The sequence below is a fragment of the Myxine glutinosa genome, chromosome 1, assembly GCF_964187855.1.
Source record: "Myxine glutinosa chromosome 1, kmMyxGlut1.1, whole genome shotgun sequence".
Classification (NCBI taxonomy): domain Eukaryota; kingdom Metazoa; phylum Chordata; class Myxini; order Myxiniformes; family Myxinidae; genus Myxine; species Myxine glutinosa.
This window is the reverse complement of record NC_136261.1, coordinates 263,219,629-263,233,222: the sequence shown is the minus strand read 5'-3', so window position 1 is coordinate 263,233,222 and position 13,594 is coordinate 263,219,629. Positions and strand designations below refer to the sequence as shown.

The following is a 13,594-nucleotide window of genomic DNA, read 5'->3' as shown; positions in this document are numbered from 1 at the left end:
CTGCTAGTATTAAATAAGTTGGAAGGGCTTGAGAGAAGAACCAGGCAAACCTCCCAACAGTGAGTTGCATTAATCCAAACATGATGTTATGAAAGCATCAATAAAAGATTCAGAAGTCTTCCAATTCAAACATGGATATAATTGGGCATTGCTATTGCAGACAGAAGAAAATATATTTACAGATTTTTGCAATATGTAGTGACACAGGTTAGAAACAGTGATACATGACCAAGTGGTGGACTGGTGGTGATCCCCTAAATTGCACAATCTGCAGTTGAAGGTTTTTGAGGACATGTGATGGGTGAGGAAGAGCATGTCAATCAGCAATCATCAATGTCAGCAATGGGTTTGAGAGAGCTCAGACATCAAAATTTGAATTTCAGAGTTTCTGATGACAGCACATTATCTGGTTCAATTGATAAGTAGATCTGAGTATTCTCAGTATAGCAGTAAAAGCTGATATTTAATTCCCTAAAATTGTACAAAATGGATGCGGATAAAGAGAAAAAGGAATGTAGACCAATAACATATCCCTGGGGAACAGAGATAGATAGATGAAATGGATGTAATGAATAGCCAGCAATGTCTACATTGGATGTATAATTTGTAAGATAAGATAGAAATTATTCAAGAGCAGATCCAATAATACCAAAACAGAATTTAAAACATTCAAGTAATATATATATATATATATACTCTCAGTCATAAAAAAAAAGTCACTCATGATTGTTGCTGATGCGATTTATTTGTGACATCATCATGGGACACAGATGAGGTGCAAACCTCTGACAGATAAATGCTGAATAATTACATGCCTATTTCATTGTGACCAAATCACAAAATGCTTCATTGTGGAGAATGTTTTCACATAGGGATCCAACTTGGAAGCAACAATCTCAATACCAGGTATATTCCCCTCCGGCAGCATTCACTGCATTGCTCCGTCAATCATCACATTGACCATATGAGCACTCAAATCTGAGCCTGGAGAATGGCATTCCATGGCAAAATCAGCTCCTGCTCCAGCTTATCGAGGGTCTGCGGTTGTCTAGGCAAAGTTCAAACGTGATGACCAATGATATTGCCAAGATGTTGAATTGAATTTAAATCTGGCAAGATGGCAGGCCAAGGTGTCATGACATTAGTGTTGGCATTGACAAGAATGTTTGATTGACCGGGGTTCCTGCCACCAGTGTTTGAATGACCCTGTCAGCAGCAGTTGTTGGAATGGAGGCTTAACACATGTTGCTGTAAGATTTCATTGATGTATTGATCTGCCATCAGATTGCCATGGATATGGATCATTTTTTTTTGCAAAAGGTTGCAGTAATAGCACCCCCACACCATGACACGTCAATGTCCAAAATATGCAGCTTTCTAGACACAGACTAGGGTATATGACTCATTGCATCTCCTGTAAACATGTACAGGGCCATCATGCCTTTTAAGGAGAGACTTGTTGATCCAGTTGCTTTTTAACATCTATTGAGGTCAAACACTTCCTCTACTTTAGTCATCTTTATTTGACCTTTATCTTCTCTAAAGCTGGATGGGTTATTGCCTTGGACAGTGCATAAAATCTTTACAAGGATTAATCAACAAGTCCTTGGAATAAAATAAAAGCATTTTTAAAAATGGCGATTTTTCAATTTAAAGTTTTGAAATTGTTGTAAATAACTATGCAAAGTTCAAAATGTTAAAGTAATAAGATGCACAACATAGTACAAGAAACAAGCAACTTTTCTTTTTCAGTACATAATTATGTAAGTGGAAACTAGAAAGCATTTCAAAATGCAAAGCCCATCTGCATCTGCTTTATACACAAACGAAATTGACAAAAACAACAGTTTAAAAGAATGTAAATTTTATTAATCAGGGTTCTCCATATTATCATGTGGGTGTGTTGAACATTTAATGACAAAATTTCTCATGGTAAAAAGTTATGGCTTGGACAGACACTGAAGCTCAAATGGTAAATAAATAAAGAAACGCGGAAGCGATGAATGTTTTTTTTGGCTGTCCAGCAGTGGACGGGCTGACGACGCCTATTTGTCCTCACTGTGACTGTGCCTTTTGACATTTTGACCCAACTATTAATTATTCTTTTTCATTTTCTTATAAAAGAGTTTGTTGAAAATTTGATGACAAAGGCTCAAATGGCAAAAGCTCCAGCTCAAAGCTCCAGCATATGCCCTTAACACACACACACACACACACACACACACACACACACACACACACACACACACACACACACACACACACACACACACACACACACACACACACACACACACACACACACACATCTCGTTTTTTCATTTCAGTTCCTCACAATTCTATCCCTCTCTTTCATTCACAGACACACACACACACACACACACACACACACACACACACACACACACACACACACACATAATTAACACACACACACACACACACACACACACACACAAATGCACACACACGCACATGCACACGCATACACACACACTTGTAAAACCCCGTCTCCCACCTCGTCTGACGGACACGCTAAGAATTAGTGAGAAATATTTCCTTAATAATTATACCTACTTATGCTGTATATTGAAAAGAAAAAATAGAAAAGCTTTTTGGTTTTTGGACTATTGTGAGTCTTTCACATAATTTGTACGGCGAAGCCCATAGGGCAATGCCATCTAGAACAGTGTTTGTCTGTTCATATCTACCCACAAACATACACTAATGAGAGCTGAGGATCTGGTCACATGACAGGGGTACAGCGTTTAGTAACCATTACAATTGCATATTTTACTAAAAGGAAATATAATAACCTTCTGTGGAACGTTTTGGGTTCCAGCGGATGCCGTAAGGTAGGTAGGAGGTTTCAAAAATTTCTCAATACAATTATGATTTTGAAATGCGATTGACATGGATCTTGCTCCCGAATCTGGAAGTGAACAGATGACGACGGTTTGCTGGTTTGATAATGTCTCAATAAAATCGTGATTTAACATTATATTGTGATATATTAATACTATATTATTAATTTGTGATTGGAATGATGAATGTTGCTGTTTAGAATAAAAATATAGAAATATTGAGTTTAAAGCAGAATGAGGAAATGAAGTAAGGGTTTCCATCGGTGACATTTGCGGATTCCCCATTTGCAGTCAAACTGGGTATGCTTATTTTGTCCAAGTCCTTCACGAATCTGCTGTCAATGCCTGACGTTCGACTGAAGGTGGCACGTGAATGTGGAATTTATTGGTTCATCGTTTGCCATTTTTTCACTCAAGTCATTCACGAACTGGCTTTCCCTGCCTGAAGTCAAAAAAATTAAATACGAACATTATTTGTGAACTGCTAACTGGTATCTTCACCCAGGTCATACTATCTTCTTCAACAACATAATCAAACAAGTCCAGCTATGCCGTTGTTAGACTATCGGTCTTATTTGAATAACTTTCAAATGCAGGAAGATGGTACAGTTTTGTTGCTTTTGTTAATTGACATTTTGTGTAAAGGCCACAGACTTGCTTAAATCAATACTCGTATTTATCCATTATGCCCAGGTCACCCTTGTACTGTGGTTCTTGCCACCAGTCAGCAACAAATCCTTCTTCATAATCACCTTCACCATCAAAATCTTCATCTGTGGCCATGACTTCTGGCATGTATTCAAATGTTTGAGGAAGCTCCATCTGCAATTAAACAAAAAATGCAAGTTAATGTTATTAAAGAAGCATTTTCTGCATTTGAGAACTTGCATGTGAGCACCAGCCTACTCAAAGGGCTTTTCGGCTGCTTGTAATAATCTTTGAGTAAACTGGGGCAATATGTCTCCCGACCATCCCTCCAGCTCCTCTGTCCTGGATGGATGTTTAGTATCTTGAGCATCCCCACGAGAGGGCTCTCTGGTTGACAGTATACTATACCAGGATAATTAATTATTTTTTTTAATGTCCAAAGGAGGATGAATTTCTTCCAGAGTGGGGGGAGAAGAGGGTGGTGGGCAGGAGGAGGGCACATTTTATCGAGACCATACTCGATAAAAAAATATAAATATTAGAACAGCAAACCTCTGCCAGGATGAACAGTTTACATTTTCTATCCCACTGATAGGCCGGATCTGCATCCAGACCTGAATCAAAATCGAATCCACTTGTTATTGTCACCTACCCAACTCATCCATCAAGTTTTGTTGTAACCACTCCACAACCTTTTGAAATATGGTGCTATATATAGTTTTTGGACCCATTTCTCAAAGGTGAAGAATCACTTAAAAAATTTAAAACGTCTCGTATCCGGATCTTCATTCACCAAAATCAAATCAATTCTTCCATGTCAAAGACTCGACCTTTCCACAAAGTTTCGTCAAAATCCATCCATAACGTTTTGAAATGTCATGCTACTTATGGTTTTTGGACCCATCTATCAATGGCGATAGCAAAGTTTATGACAAACAAAACGCGCTGTCAATTGAGGACGTAGCAAGAAATGCGTATAAACAACACCAAAAATAATATATTATGCTGCTTGTTTATATTACACATTGAGATAATGTGTCAAGAAAAAAACAACATTTAGTCATTTACACAAAGCTTTGGCACTTTATCTGTCCACTGCTTTGGGTACAGAAGTGAAGGTCGTTTAAAATGTGAAATGTGTTTCAAAATGCATTCATGAAGCCAACCAGCAATGCCAACAAGGCATTCTAAAAGAATCAAATGGGATAGACATTAGGTAAATGTAAAGAAAAGACTGAGACGGAGCTAGTCCCCCACAAAGTGACCAATCTTCGCCCTTGTAGTTGCTTCCATGGAGGGAATACAGTCCAAGGCTTTCCATGTTACTTACATATCTTTGCAGGAATCCGAGTCCCAAGGCCTGCTTTTCACCCACTGATGGCAGATTGGTGCAAACTCAATTATCTATCGCATCACTTCGTCCAGGCAGATTATCCCATGATGATGATGATGATGATGATGATGATGATGAGAGATGATCCAGGCAGTTGGAAAACCAGTCAATTGCTTAGAGGTTAAGGTTATAACTTCAAATATGAAATAGCTTTTACAAGTACTTACAAGTACATAATAAATCTGTGTATGTGTGTTTGTATAGGTGCGTTTATATGTACATGTGTATGTATATGTATGAACACTACATGACCAAAAGTATGTGGACACCCGAACATCACACATCTCATTCCAAATTCATGGGCATTAATATGGAGTTGGTCCCCCTTTGCTGTTATAACAGCCTCCACTCTTCTGGGAAGACTTTCCACTAGATGTTAGACCATTGCTGCGAGGATTTGCTTCCATTCAGCCACAAGAGCATTAGTGAGGTCGGGCACTGATGTTGGGTGATTAGGCCTGGCCCGCTGTCAGTGTTCCAATTCATCCGAAAGGTGTTCGATGGGGTTGAGGTCAGGGTGTTGTGCAGGCCAGTGAAGTTCTTCCACACCGATCTCGACAAACCATTTCAGTATGGACCTCGCTTTGTGCACGGGGGCATTGTCATACTGAAACAGGAAAGGGCCTTCCCCAAACTGTTGCCACAAAGTTAGAAGCACACGATCATCTAGAATGTCATTGTATGCTGTAACGTTAAGATGTCCCTTCACTGGAACGAAGTGGCCAAGCCCGAACCATGAAAAAGAACCCAGACCATTATTCCTTCTCCACCAAACTTTACAGTTGGCACTATGCATTCGGGCAGTTGCGTTCTCCTGGCATACGCCAAACCCAGATTCGTCCGTCAGACTGCCAGATGGTGAAGCGTGATTCATCACTCCAGAGAATGCGTTTCCACTGCTCCAGAGTCCAATGGCGGCGAGATTTACAACACTCCAGCCGATGCTTGGCATTGCGCATGGTGTGCGGTTGTTCAGCACACAAAAATGTTTATTCCTCCTTCATCCGGAAACACGTGTGCTCCATGCAGCGATTAACAAGCGATTATGTAGCAATATAACACTGCGTCATTTATAATGACGTGTACAATTTTACAATAATACAAGTCGCTTGCAAGCAATTTCTGAACATATTGGGGAACTCATTCCTGTATGAATAATTATTCGCTTATTTGAACTATCTCTAATCTGATTGGTTGCCCAGCATAACAACATTCCTGTTTGGTCCTGAGGACTTCCTCCTGAGGATTGGTCCTGAGGACTTCCTCAACGTTAAGGAATTCCTTACTTGAGGATTTTGTAAGGGTTGTTTATGCAACAGCCCTTAAGGAAATCCTTTTGATAAGGAATCACGGTGTCCCTGTACCCTAAGGTAAATCTTTCCTTTAGGATAAGGGAATTTTATGCAACCAGGCCTATGCCATTATCATCAAAACTGAAAATATTACTTATTTTCATTAATTGTGAATTAAAAACTTGTTTTAACCCTACAAAATCAAATAATTAACTTCATTTTCCCCACTAATATGGCAAAATAATTACAGTACTATATATCCATGTCCTCACCTCATCTTCAGGAGCAAGGAAATTCTGTGCAAAAGTGAGCATTTTCCACATCAACGTGGTGAGGTTGTAATGTCGGGATGCTTCCTGAAATTTAAAAAAACGTTATAATACATGACAAGGTGCTATTGGACACCTCACTTTTTCATGACGATAGCTGAAAATCACATGATCAAAAACTACCACTAAAGTTAATTAGCACTGGATCGAGACGGACAGAAGTTTAAGTGCTCTTCCAGTTCCATAGATGGTAACATGTAGGTATGAACAACAAGTCTTTCACATGATGGTTTCAATTATGTGCGAAACATTTGTTGAACAACTAAAGTGCAGAAATCGATAATGTTTATGTGTACGTCATAGCAGATGCGACCAACCATTGTCGGAGTAAAATCGCTCTCAGTGAGGCCTTCAAATTCGCGGTTTGTGTGATGGTGTAGCTGGTTCTGCCGTACTATACGATCAGTTGGGTCGAAGAGCAAGTAGTCTTCAATGGCTCTCACTGAACCTTGAAAGTTTCCCACTGCAGCGAGACAGAAGACTGAAATAATAAGAATAAGAGGAAATTCTACCAGGTATAAAAAAATTAAAATTCAGGTCTCATTATTTCCTCACAAATGGATCATCTATTGATTATACATATGCAGGGAAGGGTAGGGATGGGGACGGTTCAAGATGACAATACAAGGTGCATCCGAGGTCGAAAAATCCATAGAAACCAATAGAGACCTGTAGGACATTTATATGGGTCTCTATTAGTAAATCACGGTTTCCATTGGTTTGTAAATTAATCAGTAGAGTTTGCAGTAGAAACCAAACCAGATTGGGTTGAAAACAATAGAAACCATTAGATGCAACTGGTCTGAAACTCATGATAACCAATAGGAACCTTTAAGTTCAACTGGTCCTGTAGAAACCATTAGAGTTAACTGGTCTGAAAACCCATAGACCAACGAAAATACATTAAATATATTTTGTTATAAACAAGCGTAAAACACACAATTCCATATTGAATTGAGTTAACGCCATAGATCAAATGGCAAGCCACTGCTACAGTTCACCAGAGGACGTAGATTCAATTCCCAGTCTTGACATGTAATTTTCCCACATATGTCAATTAGATATTTACAATCCTGTTTATTTATATATTGGTTTCCTACTGGTCCCCATTGACCTACTGTTTTTGTATTGGTATTTTCTACTGGTCCAGTATTTCATTCTAGTTATTGAAACCAGTAGATCCTCCTGGTCCAATTTCCTGTGAGATTTTCATGGGATTTTCGACCTGGGATTTAAGGAGGGAGTTGGGGGTCGGGGGGGAGGGGGGGGTGCATGTATGAATTAAGAATTATGATCGTTGATATGTACATCTCACAATAAATGGAGAAACAAAAGTTTAGAGGTTTGTATTATTTTCAAAGTATGTTCAGATGCATTCATGTTTTAGTTGAAGAGGAGCAGAGGATTGATCTGAATACTTTATAAACTAGAACGGCACTCGGTAGAGCGCAAACCTCCGCCTGGTGAATAGTTTGCGTTTTGTATCCAACTGATAGGCCGGATCTGGATTCGGACCTGAACCACAATCTAATCGTCTTGTTCTTGTCACCTAAACAACTCATTCACCTAGTTTAGTCATAGATCATCCATAACTTTTTAAAATATGTTCTATATTTCTTTTCACCCGATCTCTCAATGGTGAAGAATCACTTAAAGATTAAATAATTATTGTAGCGGAAACCATATTCAGATCTTCACCCAAATGTAATCGATTCTTCCTTTTCACACACCCAACCGGTCCACCAAGTTTCGTTCAAATCCATCCATAACTTTTTGAGATATCCTGCTATGTATCGTTTTTGGCCTTATCACTCAATGGTGAAGAATCACTTAAAAAAATATACTAGCCGGATCCGAATCCGGATCTTCACCAAAATTGAATGGATTCTTCCTTGTCACACACAAAACCTGTCCAACAAGTTTCCTCCAAATCCGTCCATAACTTGAGATATCCTGATATATGTTGGTTTTGGCCCGATCTCCCAATGGTGAAGAATGACTTAAAAAATTTAATAATGCTCATATACGAATCCATATTCAGATCTTCACCAAAATCGAATCTATTTGTCCTTGTCCGACTGTTCCCCCATGGACCCAACCTGTCCACCAAGTTTCGTCGAAATCCGTCCACAACTTTTTGAGATATCCTGCTATGTATCGTTTTTGGCCCTATCTCTCAATGGTGAAGAATCACTTAAAAATTCTAGTTGCCGGATCAGGATCCGGATCTTCCCCAAAACCTAATCATTTCGTCCTTGTCACACATGCTACCTCTCTCTGCAAAATTTCGTCCGAATCCGTCCACAACTTTTTGAAATATCTTGTTCCCAAACGGACAGAGAAACGGACAGACAAACGGACAGACAAACAGACAGACAAACAGACAGGGGTGAAAACATAACGTCCATCCACCTTTGGTGGCGGAGGTAACAAAGATGCTGTAAGTCAAAGTCAAAGTTAAGATGCTATGTGAAAACAGCACGGCTGTCTGAAATGAGGGTACAAAATGGCAACATCATGGAAGAAATGCCTTAAATATAGTGTGTGACCACTATTGACACCAATACATTTACAGTACCAATTCTTTAAGAGCCCCAATTATTCCCACCTTCATGTGAGGTTGACCAGGTAAACTTTTTGGCTCAAGACTTTCATGAAGCCAATGGTTGGCTCGGCCTGATATTCAGATGAAGGTGACAGGAATTTGGGATTTGTTCAGGGTTGTTGACGATAGCGTGCTTATTCATTGATAAAGACACGGAATTTTAATGTCAAACAACTAATTTGCTAGCAGACGGGACACCCAGCTTAATGCCATCCAAAAGCCAGCACATTTTGTGATGTAATTCCCTGCCAGCAAAGCACCAATCCAAGAGTTTATAATGAGGTCGAAAATCAAATCTGGACTAGACAGCACACAGGTAAGTGTGCTACCTATGCACAATCCGGTACACTATATTGTAACACAAATGGGTCCTACAAGACTACAGCCACACAGGGCAATTCCATCCCAATATACAACTGAGCAGTATGATCGGATAACATAAACAAGCACATGAATGGTCATGTGGCCTCTGCATTGACATGCAAACCAACCAAGTCTTCCATTTGGGAGCTTTTCACTCAAATCAACCTCACCAAGCTCAGGTGCATCCTGCCAAGACTACTGAGGAAGAAGGCAGACTCACGACCTGCCCAATAAGTTTTATCCACAATCTTACTAACAATGATAGTAAAACACACACACAGGAATGGAATGTGCCAGAATTTGAGGAACATTCCAGATGTGACGGCTTAGAAGTGCACGATAGCTTTGGTGAGGCAGAAGGCCGCACGAGCAGGCCAAAGCACGCCTGACCGATCGAAGAAAACACCCCAACAAAATGTCTCCACGCAGCCTTTGTGCCTGGTGATTGGCCCCAATACACCACAGGAGAGTGATTTTCATGAATAAAATAAGAACTAGAAAGCATCTGAAAATGCAAAGCCCGTCCACGTCCGTTTGCATTCAGACATCTTCTTCCGTATGCTCAACATGACGAAAACAGTAAAAAAAAATATATATACAAGATGAAAATTTATCATTTTATGTGGTCTTGACCTTTGAGCTTTTGATTGGTGAACCAATTCTCTGACCCAATGTGCAAATTCTTAAAATTTCAGGTCAATTGGGTGAAAATTGGCAATTTTATGTAACCTTAACATTTGACCTTTTGGTCTAAAGAAAAACAATTAGCTTCTACCTTTTGATAGGTGAACCAATTCAGTGACTCAATATGCAAATTATTAAAATTTCAGATCATTTAGATGAAAATTGACGATTTTATGCAACCTTGACCTTTGACCTTTTGATCTAAAAACAAAAACCCCATCAGCTTCTAGCTTTTAAAAGGTGAAACAATTTAGTGTGCCATATGCAAATTCTTTAAAATGCAGGTCAATTGGTTGAAAATTGATGATTTTATGTGATGCTGACCTTTGACCTTTTGACCTTTTTGCCTTCTCCATGTTCTAATAAAAATGGTGTGTTGAAATTTTTATGACAATATTTGAAATGGTAAAAAAATCAGAGCCCGGAAAGACACACAGACAGACGCACACACACAGACACAGAAGTGATTGCACAACCCTGTCTCCCACTGCGTGGGGGAAGGGATAACAATGTAAGGTGGAGAATAACATAAATGAGATCCACACGACTTGTGACATCTACTCTACATTTATTATAAACTGATCCAAGCACACACATCCATAAAATACGTATGCAGACATGATGGTATATATATATATGTATATATAAATACAGTCACGTGAAAAAGTAAGTACACCCCATTTATAATTTTGACTTTTTCAACATATTTCAACATACAGTTATTTGATCTTCATTTCAACAATATTTATAGATAAAGGTGATATAATCTATCTATAATTCCAGTAATCTCTGTGTGTTTGTTTGTACGTTTGTACGTTTGTACGTTTGTACGTTTGTACGTTTGTTTGTCTGTGACCGCTGTTTCTCGACAACCACGGGTCCGATATACTTTAAACTTGCCAGGTATATTGCTGGGGACCCGAGGATGTGCCTTTTCAAGGTTTCATATTAATCGGACAATTACTTACCGAGCTATGTCCAAAAAACGATTCAACCAATCAGAGAGCAGCGAGCTATCGCGTGTGCCGAACGTGGCAGACACACTCTGCCTCGGATGGCACATTTGAGAGCGTATTCATTTATTTCACGTTTGCAAACTATGTTGGCGCTATGTTGGCGTTAAACTATGTTTTAAAACTAATAAAAACCATTTCATGTAAATAGAGGGGGGGGGGTTGTCACTGTACTCGCACGAGCAGATGGCGGAAGTGCCTGACCGCCAAGTGAAGTCCGAGCAACTCGCGGTCGAAGGTACTGTAACGGCGTTCGGGCGGGCGAAGCTGCCGGCTAAAGAACGCCAGCGGTTGCCAAGCTCCGTTTTAAAACTAATTAAAACCCCGGGGGGATTGTCACTGTACTCGCAAGCCGTTCGCCGTTCGCTTTGGCGTTGCGAATGGACCAAAACATTTCATGGACCAAACCATTTCATGTAAAGCGTTCGCCGTTCGCTTTGGCGTTGCGAATGGACCAAAACATTTCATGAACCAAACCATTTCATGTAAATAGAGGGGGGGATATAATTTTAGATATAGATATAGTACGGGCATGCCCTAGTCTCTCTATAATTCCAGTAATCTCTGGGTGTCTGTCTGTATGCGACCGCTGTTTCTCGACAACTACCGGTCCGATATACTTGAAACTTGCCAGGTATATTGCTGGGGACCCGAGGATGTGCCTTTTCAAGGTTTGAAATTAATCGGACAAGTGGTTCCCAAGGTATGGTCACCGTACTCGCAAGCCGTTCGCTTTGGCTTTGCGAATGGACCAAACCATTTCATGTAAATAGAGGGGGGGGGGGGTTCTGTGGTCGTTACTGCCACGTGGTTTCAAAGTTTTTTTTTGTTGTTGTTGTTTGCACGCATGTTTTTTTGCACGCACGTACGGGCAAGCACGTACGGGCAAGCACGTACGTGCGGGCACGCCCTAGTATAACAAATATCATGAAACATTTACATTTTGTAGTCCATTATATAATTTAAATAAACATAAATGCAAATTTCGCATGTGGAAAAAGTAAGTACACCCCTACATTTATCACTACTTCAAATACCTAAAATTAGAATCAGGTGCACCAGCTCAGGTGCAAATGATTAGAACATCGTTAGAGAGGATCTTGGAGGAACCTGTCTTATTTAAACCTCAGACATTTAGTTTGGTTTGGTCTTTGTTGTTGAAGTGTGTGGCGTCACCATGTCTAGATCAAAAGAGCTCTCTGAGGCCTTCAGAAAGAAGGTTATAGATGCCTTCGAGTCTGGGAAGGGATTTAAAAAGATCTCTAAACAATTTGAAATCAATCATTCGACTGTCAGGAAGATCATCTACAAGTGGAGAAGATTCCAAACAACTGCCAACTTGTTCAAGCCAGGCCGCCCCAGCAAGTTCAGCCCGAGAGCAGACCGCAAGATGCTGAAAAAAGTCTCTAAGAACCCCAGAATTTCATCACGGGACCTACAGGTAGCTCTTGCCACTGTTGATGTCAAAGTGCACGAGTCTACCATAAGAAAGAGGCTGCACAAATTTGATCTTCATGGGAGGTGTGCCAGGAGGAAACCTTTGCTGTCCAGAAAGAACATCAGGGCAAGACTAAAGTTTGCCAATGAACACCTCGGCAAAGACCAGCACTTCTGGAACAATGTGCTCTGGACAGATGAGTCAAAGGTAGTGCTATTTGGCCACAGTACCAGAAGACATGTTTGGCAAAAACCAAAGACAGCATTTGACCACAAGAACCTGATACCAACTGCAAAGCATGGTGGTGGAAATATTATGGTTTGGGGCAGGTTTGCTGCATCAGGGCCTGGGCAGCTCACCATCATAGAATCCACTATGAATTCTTCATTGTACCAGAGGGTACTTGAGGATAATGTGAGGCCATCTGTCGGAAAGTTGAAGCTCAACCGATGATGGACCTTGCAACATGACTATGACCCTAAACATACCAGTAAATCCACAGAGGAATGGCTGAAAAGAAAGAAATGGAGGGTTCTGAAATGGCCAAGTCAAAGCCCGGATCTAAATCCCATCGAGATGTTGTGGGGGGATTTGAAACGAGCTGTGCATGCAAGAAACCCCTCAAACATCGCACAGCTGGAAGAATTCTGCATGGAGGAGTGGGCAAAAATTCCTCCCAGTCGATGTCAGAGACTGGTAGACAGTTATAAGAAACACCTACTTGAAGTTGTTTCTGCCAAAGGGGGCAATACCATCTATTAGAGCCAAGCGTGTACTTACTTTTTCCACATGCGAAATTTGCATTTATGTTTATTTAAATTATACAATGGACTACAAAATGTAAATGTTTCATGATATTTGTTATGTTATATCACCTTTATCTATCAATATTGTTGAAATGAAGATCAAATAGCTGTATGTTGAAAAAGTCAAAACTTTACATGGGGTGTACTTACTTTTTCATG

General features: G+C 40.0%; 1 protein-coding gene across 1 annotated transcript in view; it reads right to left on the bottom strand.

The window, feature by feature from the left end:
- Positions 1-726: 726 nt before the first annotated feature.
- LOC137436880 (cartilage-associated protein) overlaps positions 727-13,594 on the bottom strand; it is a 75,773-nt gene continuing 62,905 nt past the window's right edge. Inside the window, exons 5-7 of the mRNA XM_068131087.2 lie at positions 6,844-6,989; positions 6,470-6,553; positions 727-3,686 (exon numbers count right to left, since the gene is read on the bottom strand). Of these exons, the coding sequence (XP_067987188.2) occupies positions 3,528-3,686; positions 6,470-6,553; positions 6,844-6,989 (389 nt within the window). The 3' untranslated portion in view covers positions 727-3,527. The remainder of the gene's footprint in view (positions 3,687-6,469; positions 6,554-6,843; positions 6,990-13,594) is intronic.